Source organism: Lactuca saligna, chromosome 2 (assembly GCF_052625555.1).
Source record: "Lactuca saligna cultivar CGN05327 chromosome 2, ASM5262555v1, whole genome shotgun sequence".
Classification (NCBI taxonomy): Eukaryota; Viridiplantae; Streptophyta; class Magnoliopsida; order Asterales; family Asteraceae; genus Lactuca; species Lactuca saligna.
In genome coordinates, this window is record NC_136418.1 from 146,883,936 (window position 1) to 146,902,794 (window position 18,859).

Genomic DNA, 18,859 nt, shown 5'->3' on the forward strand with positions numbered 1-18,859 from the left:
TGATTTCAAACGAATGAGTTATAAAAGTTTCACATATTACACATAAAAAAACCGGTCGAATACCTAGGAACTGCAGAACCGATCCTTCTAAAAAACCAAAACCGAAACAAAGCCAAGCCAAGAATCGAAAACCTGACCTATTACATAAAACTGGTACTAGTCCAAGTCCGGGTAGCGATCTAGTCCAGTCCACAGATCCGAATGCTCACCGCTACATATTAGCATAATTAACTAAATGCAAAGAAAAAAAGATTATCGACTTATTACGTTTTGGCAGCAGATAAGGTAATCTAAACATTTTTTAAACTTCTTTTGACACTGGATAAACTGCTAAAACACTTTTACTATAACATAAATTGTTTTAAATAAGCAATCCCAAACAACCCTAATAAATCAATCCGTGACAAAAAAAAAAAAAATAATAAAAAAATAACGAATTAAATGGCATTTGATAAACTTATATAGTACAAATATTTTTACATAATTTCAATCAATGTTTAAGAACAAGAGCCAAACCGAACCTAGGAATTTTGTGCAAGGCTTGGGTATCGAGCTCACTGGATAATGTGACGAATGATTTGGGAATAATCTCATGTTTCAAAAGGACACTTAGCTTTCCATGATTGGTCAACTTGGCCTTGACCATTGTTTGACCATCAACTGCATAACACCCTCCAATTGTGAATCTGGTTTTTTTTGTCTTTAACCTTCTGCTAAACTCCCCTGCAACAGCAGACTTTTTAAATCGATCAAAATGGTGTATACAGGATGCTCTAATCGTGTCCCCTTTGTCACTCCTGAAAGTAAATTTATATTCCATTATCGCAAGATTTGTTGTTGATAAATGGAGTTAGTTAACATAATGATGTTTTGAAGGGTAATTGCTTACAGAACTATGGAAGCAGTAGAATCTGGTATGTTAACTCTGATGCCAACAGTGAAGTCTGTGAACTTACATGAAGGTGTCTCATAGCCTACCTTTGCACCCATGGCGAAAATTGGAGTCCCGATTGTTGCTGAAATGTTAATGGTTGGAGAGTGATTCAAGGCAACTGTTGATGTTAAAGTAGCATGGTGATGAAAGTAGTGAACATCAAGCTGTGGGAGAAAAATGGTTACTCAAAACCTTAAACCCCAAATTACATGAAGGAATGAGTAGATTTAAGGAAACTGAAGACTATACCTTTCCAGATCTAAAATCAGGCAGTTCTAATGAAGCAATTGCCTTTGTTGAAGGGAAAAAAATATCTGTGGAAGTTAATGTCGTTGCAATCTGCAGAATCACTGAATTCATGAACGATGATGCATGAATAGTATTAAGAATACTTGCATTGGATTGTTTCTCGAATTTAAGTTCGTATATAAATGAAATTTGAAGGTCTACCTTGCTGGATTTGTAGTTATTCAGCTTGAAAGAAGCAGTGGTATTCGTTGAGGGCGCAATATCCTTTAATGTTAAGGTCATTGTAATCTGCAAAATCAGTGTGATAATGGAGGTGATGCAGGAATAGTGCTTATGTGATAGAATTTGGAAGATCAAGGAAGCAAGAAGCTAGCATACATTCGATTGTGCGTCGAATTTGACATTAATTAACGTGCTCTTGTGTTTGTACATTGCTCCGACATCCCCGGTTGACTCACCGCCTTTATTTGTTGCAGTTGATGTAAGTGTCTGCGATCAAATTAACAAAAATGTAACACCGTTCGCAAATCACATAGAACTAACAGCGGATGACCTAAATCAATGAAGAAACTGCATAGGTTAGAAAGTTACGTACCACTCCGGTGACACTGGTCGTTGAAACGGAAATTTTCTGATCCGACGGGTAGTCTCTCATCAGCAGATCTATAAAGACAACAACAATACGTGAAATAATTCTCATGCACACTTACTCCAAAGTTCATTCACATGAATAGAGCAAGATGAACTGTGAATCAAATTGAAATTACCTTTTGTTTTTTTGCCAAAATTAGAGAAGAGTCCTGGTCCGCTGTTCATTGCTGATGCAGAAATTAAAGGAGAAATAGGTGTGTCGATGTCGTAGAATTGCGATGCGATGAAACAGAGGGAGGAGAAAAAGGTTAAAATCATGAGGAAGCTGAATTCAATTTTACACCGAATCCCCCATTAGTGAATATACTTGATCGGTTTCGTTCAATACATGGAGAAACTGGCTGTCTTGTTGCCATAGATACAAGGACGGCAGTCGGGTAGATGAGAGCAAGGTCTTCTCTAGGCGAAGCCGGTTTATTTTGGGATACTCATTTTCACAAAAAGACGCCCTGTTTGACTCGCAAGGAAACAATTGCATTAATAAAATTTGTTTTAATTATTAAAAAAATATATTTGAACCAGGATTTGTTATTTTGTTTATTTGGAGGAATGATTTTAAAAAGTAAATTGAGTCAATTGAGGTGCATTGTGGACCCTCACCGTGCCCTTAGGGGTGCTGATGGGCGTGAGGGCCAGCCGGGAACGAAATAAATGACACTTTTATAAGTTTTGTACAAAGATAATTACGATACACGAAAATGAGTTATAAAGATAACTAAATTATATTTTTGTTTTCATTTTGTCATATCTATTATAAGTTTAATAAATAAATTTTCCTAAAGTGTTTAAATAGTATAAATATGATGGCTAACTAAAGGTATCTCTAGTTTCCTATGATTCTCCGACGACCAATAAACGTGTCAACATAATGAAGTTTTGAAATTGTATATATTTAATCACTTTTTTTTTGTTTGTATACATTTGATCAATAAGCTTAGATTAATGTCAAATTTTACCACCAAACACTTTAAATGTGTTGTTAGACCATCTGGAATTGTCATCACAAGAGATTTCGTGATTTACTTGGCCACTAACCATGAATGTGAATATCATCCCGATCAAGTGTTAGTGGTGGCTAGTTATGAGACATTTTTGACTTTTTGTGGTCATTTGTGATGGGGAGATAGGACCACCACACCCAATCAGTCATCTATCCGTACCTTTTCTATCATTAGTTGGACCAAATCTACGATTAAACGATGCCAAAAAGACAATATACACAATCATAAAAGTCATTGGAGTGTAGCTAAAAGAACTAAGGTTGTAAACGAAGTGAACGTTCAACGAACTGTTCGTGAACCGTTTGGCGGAAAGTTCGTTTGTATTCGTTTATTAAATAAATGAATAAACATGAACACAAATTATTGTTCGTTTAGTTAAACGAACGAAAATGAACAATTGTCTCGTTTTTCAATTATGTTCGTGAACGTTCGTTTATATAAGTTCTTTTTATGTTTATATATGTTTAATTGTGTTTAATTAAATTACTATATTATATGTTCATTTATGTTCATATGTTTTTTTATCTTTATTCATTTATGTTCATTTGTTTCTGTTCGTTTAGCATGTTTACGTACATAAACGAACGAACATGAACAATAAATTCGTTTGTTTATCTGTTCGTGTTCATTTATTTGTTCGACTAACTTAAACGAACAAACACTAAAAAATCGTCGTTCGTTTTCGTTCGGTTCCTTTACAGCCTTAAAAAGAATTAACAAACTACAACAACAAATTTGCAATTTTATCTGACAATAATAATTTTTTTTGGTATTATGATGTTATTGAGTTTCCAAAGATAATCGTGTCATTTTAGTAATAAAAAGTAATAAATTTTGAATTATCTACGCACTACATTTATAGATAAAATTTGACATAAAAAACCTTATGCTTACCTCAATTTATCAGTTTTTACCCCTAAATGGATTTTTGTAATAATTATACTCATAATTTGTCATATACAAAAATTATAAATAAAGGTGGTTGCATAAAGGACCGTCAAAGATCACTAATGTAACAAAATTTCCATTAAAAACCACATGGGTTTTTTTTTGTTAATCATAATGATTATTTGTGAAATTATATCTAATAGACAGGGTAAAACAGAACTATGTGAAATTCCTTTAATCCAGACTACGTCTATAAATCAGCAATTCAGCACACAACCCTCCTTTGGTAGAGCAAAACGAGAAGGAAGGCGATTGGTCATCGTATTGCTGAACACCGTGATCTCGTGCAATGTGCATTTCTAGTAATAGTACGTCGATTAATTTTCTTGCATTTAAATTCTCATTTCTTTTAAGGCTCACCGGAGTAGCTTCAGCATCTTATTCGGCAACCTCAGCAAACATCGAGCAGAGGCATCGACATGCCAAGTGCGGCTTGGCAACGCGCTGATGTTTTACTGATGAGAGAGATAGTGATTCTCTTTTCTTTTTACCCATTAACTCAAATTTCTTTTTTTCAAAAAAACACCTTCTTATAAAAAGAAACCATCTAATTTCAAAAACATTACCATTTTTTTTTAAATTTCAAATTTTAAACCCTTAATCTTCAACTATAAATATCATCATCTTTATTTATTCTTCACCCCATTTAAATTTTCTTAATTCAATTCTCCGAACTTTTTTATTTTCATCTTTTTCAAAACCTCATCACTCATGATTCATGTGGTTCGTGTTTGGTTCCTGAAGAAGTGATGCTGTTGGCTTGTTCATGGGTTTTACAGAAGACCCAATCCATATTAAGCTGCCTATGACAACTTTTTGGAGGAGAGTCACCAAAAAATACAATTGCGAAGCCCCAGTCCCTCGAGGTAAAGAAGAAAACTACAAATGGAGGCATGCAAATGCACTTACAACTCAGTTTAACAGTGTGTTTCGTAGGGTGATGCAAAAAGCTGGAAATGGTGAAAATGAAAATGTTTTGCTAGAGAATGCTCTTCAGGTTTACCGTGTTGAAACTAACAAAAAATTTCGGCTTGTTGAGTTTTACCAAATTGGGAGGCACTCCCCAAATTTTGCTCAAATTTAAACTCGTTGTCTTTTAATTTAATTTTTTTCTAGTGTTTTATGTTTTTTAAGTTTACATGTATATTAGTTTAATTTCAAATGCCTTGTGTTTTTTTAAGTATGACACCACTCCCACCATGTAAATGGTAAAAATTTGAATGAGTGGTAAATCTGACGTGACGCCTATGTTGAATTTGACAAGTATGATACCACTCCCACCAACCTAAAGGATAGATTTATGGGTTGCCGGAATTATTGAATGAAGCCCCGACCTCGTTGGGGGAAAATATCAAATCAAACATTTTTAGGTCACCATTGCCAAGGTGTGGGGGTGTGCCCTTGCATGTGATGTGTTGTGACTGAAAAAAAAAAAAAAAAAAAAAAAAAAAAAAAACTGGTATCATCATGTTTAGACCCTATGTAACGGCTAACGATTTGACTAAACCTGCTTCAAGATGATGATGTTATGATTAATTTTATATTATAAAGTTTATGTTGTCAAATTAAGGGATTTAAATCCAAAAAACTAAATACAATGGTAACTATTTGTAAGGGTTTATATTCCTAAACTAAACTCAATCATAATTATTGTGAGGAGGTTTCTTGATTATTTAGTTGATTCCCTTACGATTGTTTGACCAACAATCGACATTAACATAGTGATTAAATCTCGTTTATCCTGAGTAAATCAAGATGATTCCTCCTAGTAAATTGTGTATATTTACTCTTGTTATTGTTTCTTTTGTACAGTTTGATCATGGATATAATGGATGCCAACGATTTATGGGATATAATGGACACCAATGAACTTATTAGAGAGGAGATTGTGTTGTTAGTCATTTAAATTGTACTCTTGTAAGCATATCGATTACGTGTTATGTCATGTGAGTTTTGTGATTTTTTTTTTCAGAATGACAAGCTGCTTACTTGAGGAAACATGGAAATGGTTCTAGAATAGTAGCTGATACTTTTGCCAATCAAGCAAAACTTATGGAAGTAAAAGGTATATATATTAATCTTGTTTTCCAAAAAAGCTTATATACAATCTCTATTTATTAGTTATTTTATTGAAATAGATACATACTAATTTATGGTCTTTTTTTTAAATGGATAATGGGTATCTAATCTTATGATTTTCTTTTCGTAGAGCTTGATTATGGAAGAGACCTGAAGTATCATGATTTGTATGAGAATTGTGGTATTGGTATATATAATTTTTTGACCTTCTACTGTCATGAAAATCTAATGTTGATGTTGGAGAGACTCAAAGTAGACACTTTAAAGTTGGAGTTGGAGAGACTCGAACTAGACACGTCTCAGGTGATATATATATATATATATATATATATATATATATATATATATATATATATATATATATATATATATATATATATATATTCTTAGAGAGGTGTGTATGAGCAATGCCCAAGGGGAGTTATTGGGTGTTATAACACGTGAACACCGCCCCCTTCTCCGTTATCAGACGTTATTAGTCTGCGCGTTGTTCCCCGTTACCACCATAACATGTTATACCGACTTTTTTTTTTTTTGTCTTTTTTCTAATAACGCTGATGTGGGCGTTGCCCACACCTACTACTCTTAGTAGAATTGGTGCTTCATGTTTCTTATGTTTTCTACATAGTAAATGTCAGAGTGAGGCACACAAACAAATGTGCAAAGACTCATTACCTTTTGGAGTAATTTACACTTCTATTGCTGTAAGTTTAAAAATTTTAATATACTTAAGTCCAAAGACCAAAAAAAAAAAATATCAATTTTAACAAAAAATTCTAACAATGTTATTAGGCTAAGGGTACTAGAGGTGGACAATATGTTAAGGCATGTTATTACATCAAAAAGGTTTCACTTCACATGTTTTATCACTCATAATGTTATAACACCAATTGAAAAATAAATAATATGTTTTAACACTCATTAATTCTCAGGTCATTATTTTTTTATTTTTTATTTTTTTCGATTTATGTTTTAATATTTATAAAAACTAATATTTAATTAAAACATGCTATTTAAATAAATCCTAAATTTAACATAATATTTTAAAACTAAAAAATAACATTACAAAAAAAAAACACTACAAGAAAAAATTACAATAATCATAATTTAAAAACATAAAAACGATACGATAGGTCTAGTTCAAATATCGTTTGTGGGTTTTCTCCTTCATCGCATGAAGCACTTCCAAATCTCGGGTTCCAAATCTTCCTCACTAGTCCGAATAATTGTCAAATCCTTCTTCATTTGATCTTCATCTCCTTCACTGCAAAGGAATTCCAAGTGATGGCGTTGTACTTCGACTCTTTTTTTTGCTATTAAATGGTGTGCGTTGAACTACTCTTTCATTTCCACCAACTCCTGTGCCTTTTCTTTTAGTTTCATCTGCATGTCGTTGAGCGCGCTTTACTTTGTCACGCCCGATCGGTCGGTGTGGGTGGAAGGAGATCACACAATGTCGTCCGGGATCTCATCGGTGTCGGCGTTGAGGTCAATGTTAGCTCGTGAATTGGTAACGTCAAACGAACTTGAATTGCGAGATCTCTTTGATTGTACCTCCGATGATGTTGTCGTTTTAATCCATTTTTGGATCTTTTCTCATAATCTCTCATATTTTTTCATACTAAAAAGCGTGACCCATTTCGATGCCATGTTTTTAATATGATTTTTTATTAAAATTTAACCATTAAAAATCATTCATAATCGAAAAGAAGCACGTTACAAGTCGTTTTGATGGCAACGGGGATAACATTACAGGTAAGGGCTAGGGTGGGTTCCATTATGGATGTAGTTTTTAAAAGAAGTAACTTTACCATAAAAAAAAAAGGCTTAGCGGCACAGCTTGTTGCACGTTTGTCATCTCACTCGTTATACGATGATAACTAAGATGCAATATAATATACGTACATTTTTTCTACTATTGTGTAACTACGTTAAAGGAATATATCACCGGCAACACCTACTACTAAATCATGCATTAGCCCCTGGTGGGGACAGTGTTTGCACCGTTACCACACCGTTGAGGGTAAGCCACGTCGGCTCTAACGTCCATCAACGGACCTATACCATATATAGTCTAAAAGACCAAATTTATGGTTTCTAAAATAATCAGTATCAATAGTTTATAAAAACAATAACTAAACATCTAGATTGCTACATCAAGGACTAAAATTGTAATTGCTTAAAAAAAATCAGTCATAAGCTAAAACAATTTTTTCAAATTTCACGACAAACAAACTAAAATCATCAAAAGGGTTAATGACTTAAGAGGGTAACTTACTTTAGCTTTTGGTCACTAAATTATTTTTCATGCTTTATTAACCTTTGAACTTGTTGAAACGTGTACATAATACCAATATGACCGGTAATAGTGGGTTTTGCTGGTTTCTGACGTTGTTTTCGGCCTAACATGAGTTTTCCGATCATCTTCTTTGGTCAAATTTGGTTTTTCAGTGTTGTTTCCGACGATATATCTGGCGTACAACCCCTCTCCATCACCGACTACACCATCTCCCTTCTTCGATCCGTATGCTTTTTTTCGCTTTCTACAAGGATTGATTCGACGAAGTTGTTCTGGCGGGAGCTTTGAACAGTCGCCAAGATCCGACGGGAGCTCATCGTGAGGTTTATGCAGTTTCCGATCTTGTTCTGGATTTCTCCGACGAGGTCATTGTTTCCTTCTTCTTCTCTCAAAATCGATTGCAGACGCCAAGCTCTGAATTAGGGCACGTAACTTGACCAAAATGTTTGTAAGAAACAATGCAATCGACACCATGAGAGAGCACATTAAGGATGTCGTTAAAGAATCAGGGCTAATCGAAAACATTCTCCAACAAAAAAAAAATGATATCGTTGTTGGATCCTTTGGTTCCATTCGTATGATAGAGAAGGCAATATTTCTTGGTTATAGTAATGATATGGTGAATGAGATTGGTTTACTCGAAGGTTATAGGAGGGATTGGAATTTACCAGGGAAGAACTTAGGCTTCTTGTCAACAAGTTGTGTGAAGAAAAAAGTGAAGTTGAAGGAGGAAAGATGTACAATCAAAAAGGGTTTTTCAAGCCAAGATCAACATTTATTGTAGTCGTTGTAATTTTGCTGGAAGAGATCTTTGGTTTGCTTGGGATTAAAGGGATGGAAGTTTCAAGTTATGCATTATGAGGTGTTATTGTTGAAAAAATAGCAGAGTTCTTTCATGGATTTGATTTGAATGCAAATCCAAGGTTTTACAACACCGGAAAATCGAGTTTAATCGGAGAATATAACCGTAAAACTCATGTTTGGATGGAAACAACGCTGGAGACCGACAAAACTCACTATTACCGATCATACCGGTATAATGTACATGTTTCAACGAGTTCAAATGTTAATAAAAAACGAAAAATAATTTAGTGACAAAATATGACCAAAGATAAAGTGCGTTTTACTTCTCTAAGTAATTATATCTCATAAGACAAAAAGTTCAATCTAAAAAGCTTTGCAAGAACCCAAAAAATCATCAAAACAAAGGATATACAAATTTCTTAATTTATTTATAGAGTAAATTACAAGAATGATCCCTATGCTTTAAGGTAATTTACGTTTTGGTTCCTAACTTACTTTTTAACTTAGAAGGTCTCTAGTGTTTGTATTTGTTACGCGTTTGGTCCCCATCTTACTTAAAAAACTATTTTACCATTGATTTTTTAATTTATTTAAATAAACACACCCTCAATCCTACCCCCATCAACTTACATTACCTACCCTACAATTTTTTTCTATTTAAATAATAGTCTTTTTAGTTAACGCATAACAAAAATAAAAAGTAAGGATCAAGTGTGTAAGAAAAACAAACAATAAAAATTTTTAAGTTAAAAAATAAGTTAGGGTGTAAATTACTGTTAACCATAGGGACCGTGTAATTTACTCTTATTGTTATTATATATAGAAGAAAGAACCCGTTCTTTGCGTTTCCAAGACAATCGGATCATTTGCCACCCATCCACACTCTGTTTTTCCCACCTGAAACAGAGACATCTCAACTTTTTTCGAATTCCGGGTAACCGTCGCAGGAATTTCTTCAACGCTTTGATTTGAAGCATATCATCTTCGTTCGTCATTTCCTTTTCAATTTCTCAAGCTTTCTCTATGTATACCCAACGTTTGCGGAGGAAGAAAGAACCATTCTTCATTTTCCGATTTGATGGTTTACATCGGTTGAACAATCGAGGGATTTTCAGTGACTGGTAGGTTGATCGTGTGGATTTTGAAGAAAGGAAAGGCAATGGAGAGTTATCTGAATGAAAATTTCGGGAGAGTGAAACCTAAACATTCGTCGGATGAGTCGTTAAGGGACTGGAGGACGCTCTGTGGCGTTGTCAAGAACCCTAAACGACGGTTTCGTTTCACTGCCAACCTCGCCAAGCGCAATGAAGCTGCTGTTATGCGACGTACCAATCAGGTCAGCCCTCTCGATTTTCCATTTTCGACACTTTTCCCCAAACTTGCAGTGATTTATATGGAAGAACAGACATCTGATGCAACTATTGGTTGTTTAATTCTGCACAAAACGAAACTACATATGCATATGAACATATGCTATAACTTCCGCTGTAGATTATTAAGAGAATTGTTCATGTATCTGCGATTAAGGAAATTAACAACTTGTTCACTAAACTAGTGATTTGCTAACGCATATGCATTTTGATTTGATTTACAATTACTCTAGTGATATGGATTTAGACAGGCCTATCATCTCTTGACTTACCAATCATTGATAAATTTTACAGGAGAAGTTGAAGGTAGCAGTTTTGGTGTCTAAGGCTGCAGTTCATTTTTTACAGGGTGAGTTCTTAGTACTGATTTATATTATCCGTAGTGACTGAAGTCATTTCTTCTTATTGACGCCATTTTCGTGATCTTATCATCATATAATTACAGGAGTGCAACCAAGCGACTACACACTACCCGAGGAAGTTAAATCCGCAGGTTTCGAAATCTGTGCTGATGAAGTAGCTTCCATTGTAGAAGGCCACGATTCCAAAAAGCTCAAACATCACGGTGGTGTAGATGGCATTGCAAAGAAGCTCAACACATCAACAACATCTGGCATTTCAACTGATAAACAAACCCTAATCTCCAGACAAGAACATTTTGGGATCAACAAATTCACCGAGACTCCACATCGAAGCTTTTGGGTGTTTGTTTGGGAAGCTCTTCAAGATATGACACTAATGGTCCTTGGTGTTTGCGCATTTGTCTCTTTAATAGTTGGAATAGCAACAGAAGGGTGGCCAAGAGGAGCTCATGATGGGCTTGGAATTGTCGCAAGTATTTTATTAGTGGTTTTTGTAACAGCTACAAGTGATTATCGTCAATCTTTACAGTTCAAAGACTTGGATAAAGAAAAGAAAAAGATATCAATTCAAGTTACAAGAAACGGATACAGACAAAAGTTATCAATCTATGAGCTACTCGTGGGTGATATCGTGCACCTCGCTATAGGCGATCAAGTCCCTGCAGATGGACTTTTCCTTTCTGGATTTTCAGTCTCCATTGATGAATCAAGCTTAACAGGTGAAAGTGAGCCAATAATGGTAACCACCGAAAACCCTTATTTATTATCTGGAACAAAAGTCCAAGATGGATCATGCAAAATGTTAGTTACAACAGTAGGAATGAGAACACAATGGGGTAAACTAATGGCAACTTTAAGTGAAGGTGGAGATGATGAAACCCCATTACAAGTCAAACTCAATGGAGTTGCAACAATCATTGGAAAAATCGGTCTTTTTTTCGCTATAATCACTTTCACAGTTCTTGTTCAAAAGCTAATAACTCACAAAATCAACCAAAAAACTCACTGGAAATGGTCTGGTGATGACGCTTTAGAACTACTTGAGTATTTCGCAATTGCTGTCACCATTGTTGTTGTTGCAGTTCCCGAAGGGTTACCTTTAGCAGTGACTTTAAGTCTCGCATTTGCCATGAAAAAAATGATGAATGACAAAGCACTCGTTCGCCACCTGGCAGCATGCGAAACCATGGGGTCCGCAACAAGTATATGCAGCGATAAAACCGGGACGTTAACTACAAACCATATGACAGTAGTGAAAGCTTGCATTTGTACAAAAGTCTTGGATTTGACCAAAAAAGTCAACGACATTCCGGATAACGCGTTGAAGCTTCTCCTACAATCGATATTCACCAACACCGGGGGCGAAGTCGTAATTAACCAACGTGGGAATCGTGAGATTTTAGGAACACCAACGGAGACTGCGATACTGGAATTCGGGTTGTTGTTAGGTGGGGATTTTAAATCTGAGAGAGAAGGTTCTAAAGTTGTTAGAGTTGAGCCGTTTAATTCTACAAAAAAACGAATGGGGGTGGTGTTGAAGCTTCCGGAAGGAATCGTGCGTGCTCATTGTAAAGGTGCTTCGGAGATAATATTGGCTGCGTGTGAGAATATGATTAATGGAAATGGCGAAGTTGTCCCTCTTGATGAGGAATCGGTTAACAATCTCAAGGGTATAATTGACAAATTTGCGGGTGAAGCTCTTAGAACGTTGTGTCTGGCTTATGTAGACCTTAATTCCGATGTTTCTCCGGAAACGGCTATTCCGGCTTCTGGGTACACGTGTATTGGAATTGTGGGGATAAAAGATCCTGTCCGCCCAGGTGTCAAAGAGTCAGTGGCTCTTTGTCGGGCTGCAGGGATAACTGTGCGTATGGTTACAGGGGATAATATTACTACCGCGAAGGCGATCGCTAAAGAATGTGGAATCCTTACTGATGATGGGATTGCAATCGAAGGTCCGGATTTTCGTGAAAAAAGTCTGGATGAATTGTACTATTTAATTCCCAAAATTCAGGTACATTTTCTTTTTCATGTTTTTTAATAATTAATAAAAATTATTCGAAATTGAACTTACTATTTCTCTTCATCCAGGTAATGGCCCGATCTTCTCCATTGGATAAGCATACACTCGTGAGGCACTTGAGAACGACATTCGGTGAGGTTGTGGCAGTTACTGGTGACGGTACAAATGACGCTCCTGCCCTTCATGAAGCCGATATTGGGCTTGCAATGGGCATTGCTGGTACCGAGGTAAGTAAGATTGTATTTATTACATAGTATTGTCACAGTGTGACACAAAGTTCCAGTTTGTCTTATTGACATCAGTTAAAATCCAATTTTGTTTAGACAAATATTTTTCTTGATTTCAGGTAGCAAAAGAGAGTGCGGATGTTATTATTCTAGACGATAATTTCTCGACAATCGTGACGGTTGCGAAATGGGGGAGGTCGGTCTACATTAACATTCAAAAATTTGTACAGTTTCAGCTTACGGTCAACGTAGTGGCATTGGTAGTCAACTTCACTTCCGCTTGTTTGACTGGTACTTACGAATACAAATACACAATACAACTTATGTACTAATTTCATAACTCACCACCACGTGTCATGTCCTTACTGGTTGTTTTATTTTTTTTATTTTTATTTTTACTACAGGAAGTGCTCCTCTTACAGCTGTCCAGCTATTATGGGTGAACATGATAATGGACACACTAGGAGCCCTAGCCCTAGCAACCGAACCCCCGAATGACGAATTAATGAAAAGACAACCAGTTGGTAGAACAGGAAGCTTTATAAGCATTGTTATGTGGCGGAATATTTTAGGCCAATCTATTTATCAATTCACAGTCATATGGCTACTTCAATCAAAAGGAAAATCATTTTTTGGTCTTCATGGAGATGATTCCGATTTAATACTTAACACCCTAATTTTCAACGCCTTCGTCTTTTGTCAGGTATATAATTAATTAATTATATTGCATATCACAACTCTTCTTTTTATATTTGGTTGATGTTAAAATACTTATATATTGTTAATTGTGCAGCTTTTTAATGAAATAAACTCTAGAGAAATGGAGAAAGAAGACGTCACAGATGGCATATGGGACAACAATGTGTTCGTAAGCGTGATCTCAGCAACTTTTATTTTTCAGGTGATAATAGTCGAGTATTTGGGAACTTTTGCAAATACTTCACCATTAACAATTATCCAATGGTTTTTTAGCATTTTTATTGGGTTTTTAAGCATGCCGATTGCTGTCTACTTGAAAAGAATTCCATATTTGTTAAAAACTAATTAGATTTTAGACTTTTTATTAGTTCTAGGAATTAGGTTTGTAGACTTTATAGTTGTACAATTATTTATATCGTGTTTAGTGTTGTTCTCATTTTTTTCGTTTCTGACATTCAATACTTAGGACCCACACTAACTCAAAAACACCAGTTTCAGCTTTCACTGTTGTATTATTTGATAAATTTTGTCCACTCAACAAATCATATCAAATCAAATAATGACTCCATTCCAATTTCCACATTCCCAAAACCTCTTCAGTCTTTTGACATATACACAGAAACAGTACAATCTTTAGTCTTTATCCAGACTTAAAGCTTAAAAAGGGTAATGAAATGAAAAGACAATTGAATTCAAGAAGAAAAATTAAATAAAGTAAGGAAAAAACTTCCCATTCAAAACCCATCTTTGGGCCCTTCTCACTGTATGTTAAGCTTTACATACCACTCACTTTCACCAGTTGCAACTTTCATATTTCAAAATCTCTCTCAAAATAACTCAAAGATCAAACCATATGTTGGTAGATTATTGTGTTCCAAAATGATCACCCATCAAATATCCAAATCCAATCAATTGAATCCATTTCTTGTCAAAAACAAAGTGTTGCAGTTACTACTATCTCCTTATAATCTTCTGCAATGGACAATTTTGTTCAAATCTAAGCTTCCTCTTAATGGTGGAAGAAGGGCTCCAATGAGTTCTTAATGAACTAAATGAATTCATCAAGCATGGAGTGCTATTCTTTTTGGTCTTGATATCCTTCAAAAGATTGTAACACAAGTATATATGTTCCTAAAATTGAATAAAATGGTTAGATTAATACGATAATGAATGTTTTTCTTTTTACTTAATACAGAAAGAACTACTTAATCTGGTCTTACTTTTTCTAAAGAGTAAAGGGATGACACTACACCGATCTTCAACGCCATTGTGTTTCTAGTTAATTGATCATCGCAAGCTAATAACACTGAGGCTATGGCAACTACAGATGGCCTATAATCCATCGAATTAATCTCTGTAAAAACAAAAAATTTTAGTTTTTAGTACACAAAGGATCCCAAAATGAATCAAACTATCGAGGCATTAATACCTTTGGAGAAATCAAGAATGAGTTCAATGGATTTGGACACTAGAAACTCATCACAGTCGCATTCATCTTGAATTTTGGAGAAAAAATGGTGAAGATAAGCAAATGGGGTAATGCAGGACATTTTCCATTCTAATGTTGTCAAAACCATTAATTCCATTCTTTGAATCACACTGCTTTCGAAGTTGTACCCTTGTGCTTTGTAGTGGGACAATGATGGCGCAACTTGTTCCTCCATTTTAGCAGCTAAAGATAAGCACGCAATACACAGCAATTGAATAGCCCATTCTTTCCCAATCTATCAATTCATAATCACTTACTCAGCATTAATCCCAACAATTACAGAAATAATTTCAACTTTTAACCTTTTTGGAACAATATAACGTTGCTGTAAACAGTAAACAGAAATGGTGATGATTATCGTTTTGGGGGAAAATGGTGTTTTAATAAAGCAAGTATACACTTACATCGATAAATCGCCTTGAAATGAATCGATCGAAGTATGTCAAAGAGAGATAAGCTGTACGAAATTGAAAACCTAAAATTTCTCTAGTCTGCAACAAATTAGAAAACTCGATAAACACCAGAACGAAAAGAGTGAAACAAGGAGAATCATTAAGGAACAGAGAGCTTCGTACACTGAAAATCCAATTGATAGCGTCTAATCGAGCACATTTGAACCAGTTTCTACTGTTATCATCATCGGAAACGGAAACGCAAACGCAACCATAATCATTTGATTGGGATTCTGTTTCGATCAGAGATCGTATATACCGATCGTCTTCCGATTTAGGTAGGGAAGCATCGAGCTTGATTTCGTTTAAAGACGACTCATCTTCTTCACACAAGAGACTTGGTAGAGAAAATGTAGTGTCGGGATCCATTTCTAAGGAAATCTAGTGAAGGAGAAGCAAAATCAAGGAAGAGTTATTGATTAATTTGTTGGATGGAGGAAATCTAGAGGGAGAAGAGGCGCGAAATTGGGGAGCTGGTGAGTAGCTGCGATTTTGGTGCCGCCAAATTTTGGACATGAGATATATAGAAGAGCAGTGGAATCGTGGGAAGTTTCATTAGCGGTTTTTAATGTTTCTTTTTTTAATGCAGTAAGCATTTCTATATTTTGAGTTATATAAAAAAATGAGTGAGTGAGAGGCTTAAATGTTTGGATGTTTATTTTTTTTCCTTTGATTATTTTTTTTTTCGATTATCAAAAAATACCAATACTTCCTCGAATATCGATCGTGAATTAGCAGGTTGTTCTATTACATGACATTTTATAAATTACTTTGCGGTTTTTGTTGTGCTAGTATTTTAACCATTAACAATAACTAGTATATGGTCTCCTAGATCATTCGAGCACATTTATTTTCCACCAACCACAAATGCACCCGAGAAAATAATATATTCTCGTGAATTTATGATAATAAAAGATACTATGTCCGGCTAACAATTATTTATCATTTCTGATTGTTTTTCAATAAAGTTTACGATTTTTTTTTTTTTTTTTTTTTTTGTCAAATTGTTGAAAATATTAAGATTTTATTATATATATATATATATATATATATATATATATATATATATATATATATATATATATATATATATATCCCTTTTTTGGTTAGAAATTTAATGTTATGATAGTTTTTAAGAATAATAGTTATTGAAATCTACTTTGGTCAACTACGTCCTATCAAAATCCTTAAAGTTTGTTTCTTGTTAAATAGTCAACAAACCGATATTGAAAAAAATGAAGATAATCAAGAAAGTAAAAAAATAACCATAGTTGTGTCGACTTTTTACGGTCCTAAAGATTGAGAACTAAGAAACCGAAAAAAACGAAACTACCATTTTTATCCTTTCTCCACACTCACACCCTTTTGACTAGAGGTGTGATGTTTATGTTTACATAATACTAGGTAAATGTCCGCGCGATGCGCAGAAACACCTATATAGTTGAAATCTTTACAAATATATATTTTCTTAAATATAACAATAACGTTATTGTTAAATTTGATATAATATATTAATTATTTTGAATTATATGATAATATATACATCTATTAAAACTGGATAATCTTAATCGTTTGAATGACCTCTACATGCGGTTTACTAATGAATGAAAATAAAAATAATATATGGTTTAATGTTATTTATAGTTGTTATTGTTAATCAATTTTTTAAAAAAAAATTAGCTTAATGTTTTAATTTCTATCATTATAATTACTTAAAACATCAAACATTATTTTTTTTTAAGTAACAATGTAATCATTTATATAGTGTTATTTTAAACTATTATTATTGTAATCTATTTATTTGAAAACTTTTAATAATTATAAAAATATTTTTAAGAAATATTTTAGTTAAATCGATATTACAATTTAGTTTTTGCATTTCTCACTACAATTTATCATTTTTAACTATTCATAAAACATTCTTTGGGGTTTTTTAAGTGTAACTGAAATTTATATTTAAGTTGACCATGTAATGTTATATTCAAATTAACAATTTAAGTATTTTATCAAAACTGTTCAAAAGTTGTAGTTTTAAACTGATAATGGTTTACATACAACAACATATTAAATCTATTGAATTAAGTATAGTATATTAAAAGTTAAAGACATAACTTTATAAGTAGAATTAAATATATTATTTTAATATTGAAATTTAGTTTATTTACGATTACATTTTAGGTTTGATATTTATTTAACATTATTAACTATCTTATAATCATTAATAGAAACACACTACAATTTATCACCTTTAACTATTTACAAAATATTATTTGGGCTGTTTAGGTTGAACTAAAATTTACATTTAGGTTGACCATATAATATTATATTTAATTTAATAATTTAAGTATTTTATTCAAATTGTTCAAAAATTACAGCTTTAAAATGATAACGGTCTACATACAACAACATTTTAAAACTAATAAATTAAGTATAATATGTTAAAAATTAAACACATAACTTTATAAGTAAAAGTAAAGATATTATTTTAATATCGAAATTTAGTTTATATATGATTACACTTTAGGTTAGATATTATTTAGCTTTATTAACCAACTCATAATCATTATTAGAAAGTAATTGAAAAGTCATGAGAGTTTCAAATAAATGTGGTGAAATGAAAAATAATTCATTTATAAGTATACTAGGCGAACGCTCGTACATTGTGGAGAAACACCTATATAGTTGAAATATTTACAAATATATGTTTTTTTTAAATATAACAATAACGTTGTTGTTAAATTTGATATAATAATTTGTATATCGTATACTAAATTGATATAATGTATTATTATTTTGAATTATATGATAATATATATATATATATATACATCTATTATAACTGCATAGTCTCAATCGTTTGAATGATTTCTACCCGCAAGTTACTCATGAATAAAATTAAATAGAACATATGGTTTAATATTATTTATAGTTGTTGTTATTTTTAATTATTTTTTTTAATTTATTTGTTTAACGTTTTAATTTCTATCATTATAATTATTTAAAACATCAAACATTGTTTTTTGATTTTGAAGGTGACAATATAATCATTTATATAGAGCTATTTTTAAATATTATTATTATAAGTTATTTTAAGATACTTATTGAAAACTTTTAACGATTATAAAAATATAGTAGAAAATATTTTAGTTAAATTGATATTACAATTTAGTTTTTGCATCTATCACTACAATTTATCACTTTTAACTATTCACAAAATATTCTTTGGGTTTTTTAAGTGAAACTAAAATTTATATTTAAGTTGACATTGTAAT

At 33.1% G+C, this 18,859-nt stretch overlaps 3 protein-coding genes across 3 annotated transcripts; 1 reads left to right on the forward strand and 2 right to left on the reverse strand.

Moving 5' to 3' along the window:
- Nucleotides 1–422: 422 nt before the first annotated feature.
- Nucleotides 423–2,266, reverse strand: LOC145029193 (mitochondrial outer membrane protein porin 2-like). Its single transcript, XM_078977794.1, has 7 exons — nt 1,951–2,266; nt 1,779–1,846; nt 1,562–1,672; nt 1,385–1,471; nt 1,184–1,273; nt 890–1,098; nt 423–797 (listed from the first exon to the last, which is right to left on the reverse strand). The coding sequence occupies exons 1-7, from the start codon at nt 2,090–2,092 to the stop codon at nt 491–493; spliced, it is 1,014 nt and encodes a 337-aa protein (XP_078833920.1). The 5' UTR covers nt 2,093–2,266; the 3' UTR covers nt 423–490.
- Nucleotides 2,267–9,830: 7,564 nt separating this feature from the next.
- LOC145031983 (calcium-transporting ATPase 2, plasma membrane-type-like) lies at nt 9,831–14,174 on the forward strand. The gene is made up of 7 exons (XM_078980643.1): nt 9,831–10,301; nt 10,630–10,684; nt 10,781–12,711; nt 12,789–12,947; nt 13,067–13,238; nt 13,352–13,650; nt 13,741–14,174. The coding sequence occupies exons 1-7, from the start codon at nt 10,125–10,127 to the stop codon at nt 13,993–13,995; spliced, it is 3,048 nt and encodes a 1,015-aa protein (XP_078836769.1). The 5' UTR covers nt 9,831–10,124; the 3' UTR covers nt 13,996–14,174.
- A 19-nt stretch (nt 14,175–14,193) lies between these two features.
- On the reverse strand, nt 14,194–16,153 carry CYCD5;1 (cyclin d5;1). Its single transcript, XM_078980644.1, has 5 exons — nt 15,711–16,153; nt 15,540–15,626; nt 15,076–15,370; nt 14,867–15,000; nt 14,194–14,777 (listed from the first exon to the last, which is right to left on the reverse strand). The coding sequence occupies exons 1-5, from the start codon at nt 15,954–15,956 to the stop codon at nt 14,601–14,603; spliced, it is 939 nt and encodes a 312-aa protein (XP_078836770.1). The 5' UTR covers nt 15,957–16,153; the 3' UTR covers nt 14,194–14,600.
- Nucleotides 16,154–18,859: the final 2,706 nt, after the last annotated feature.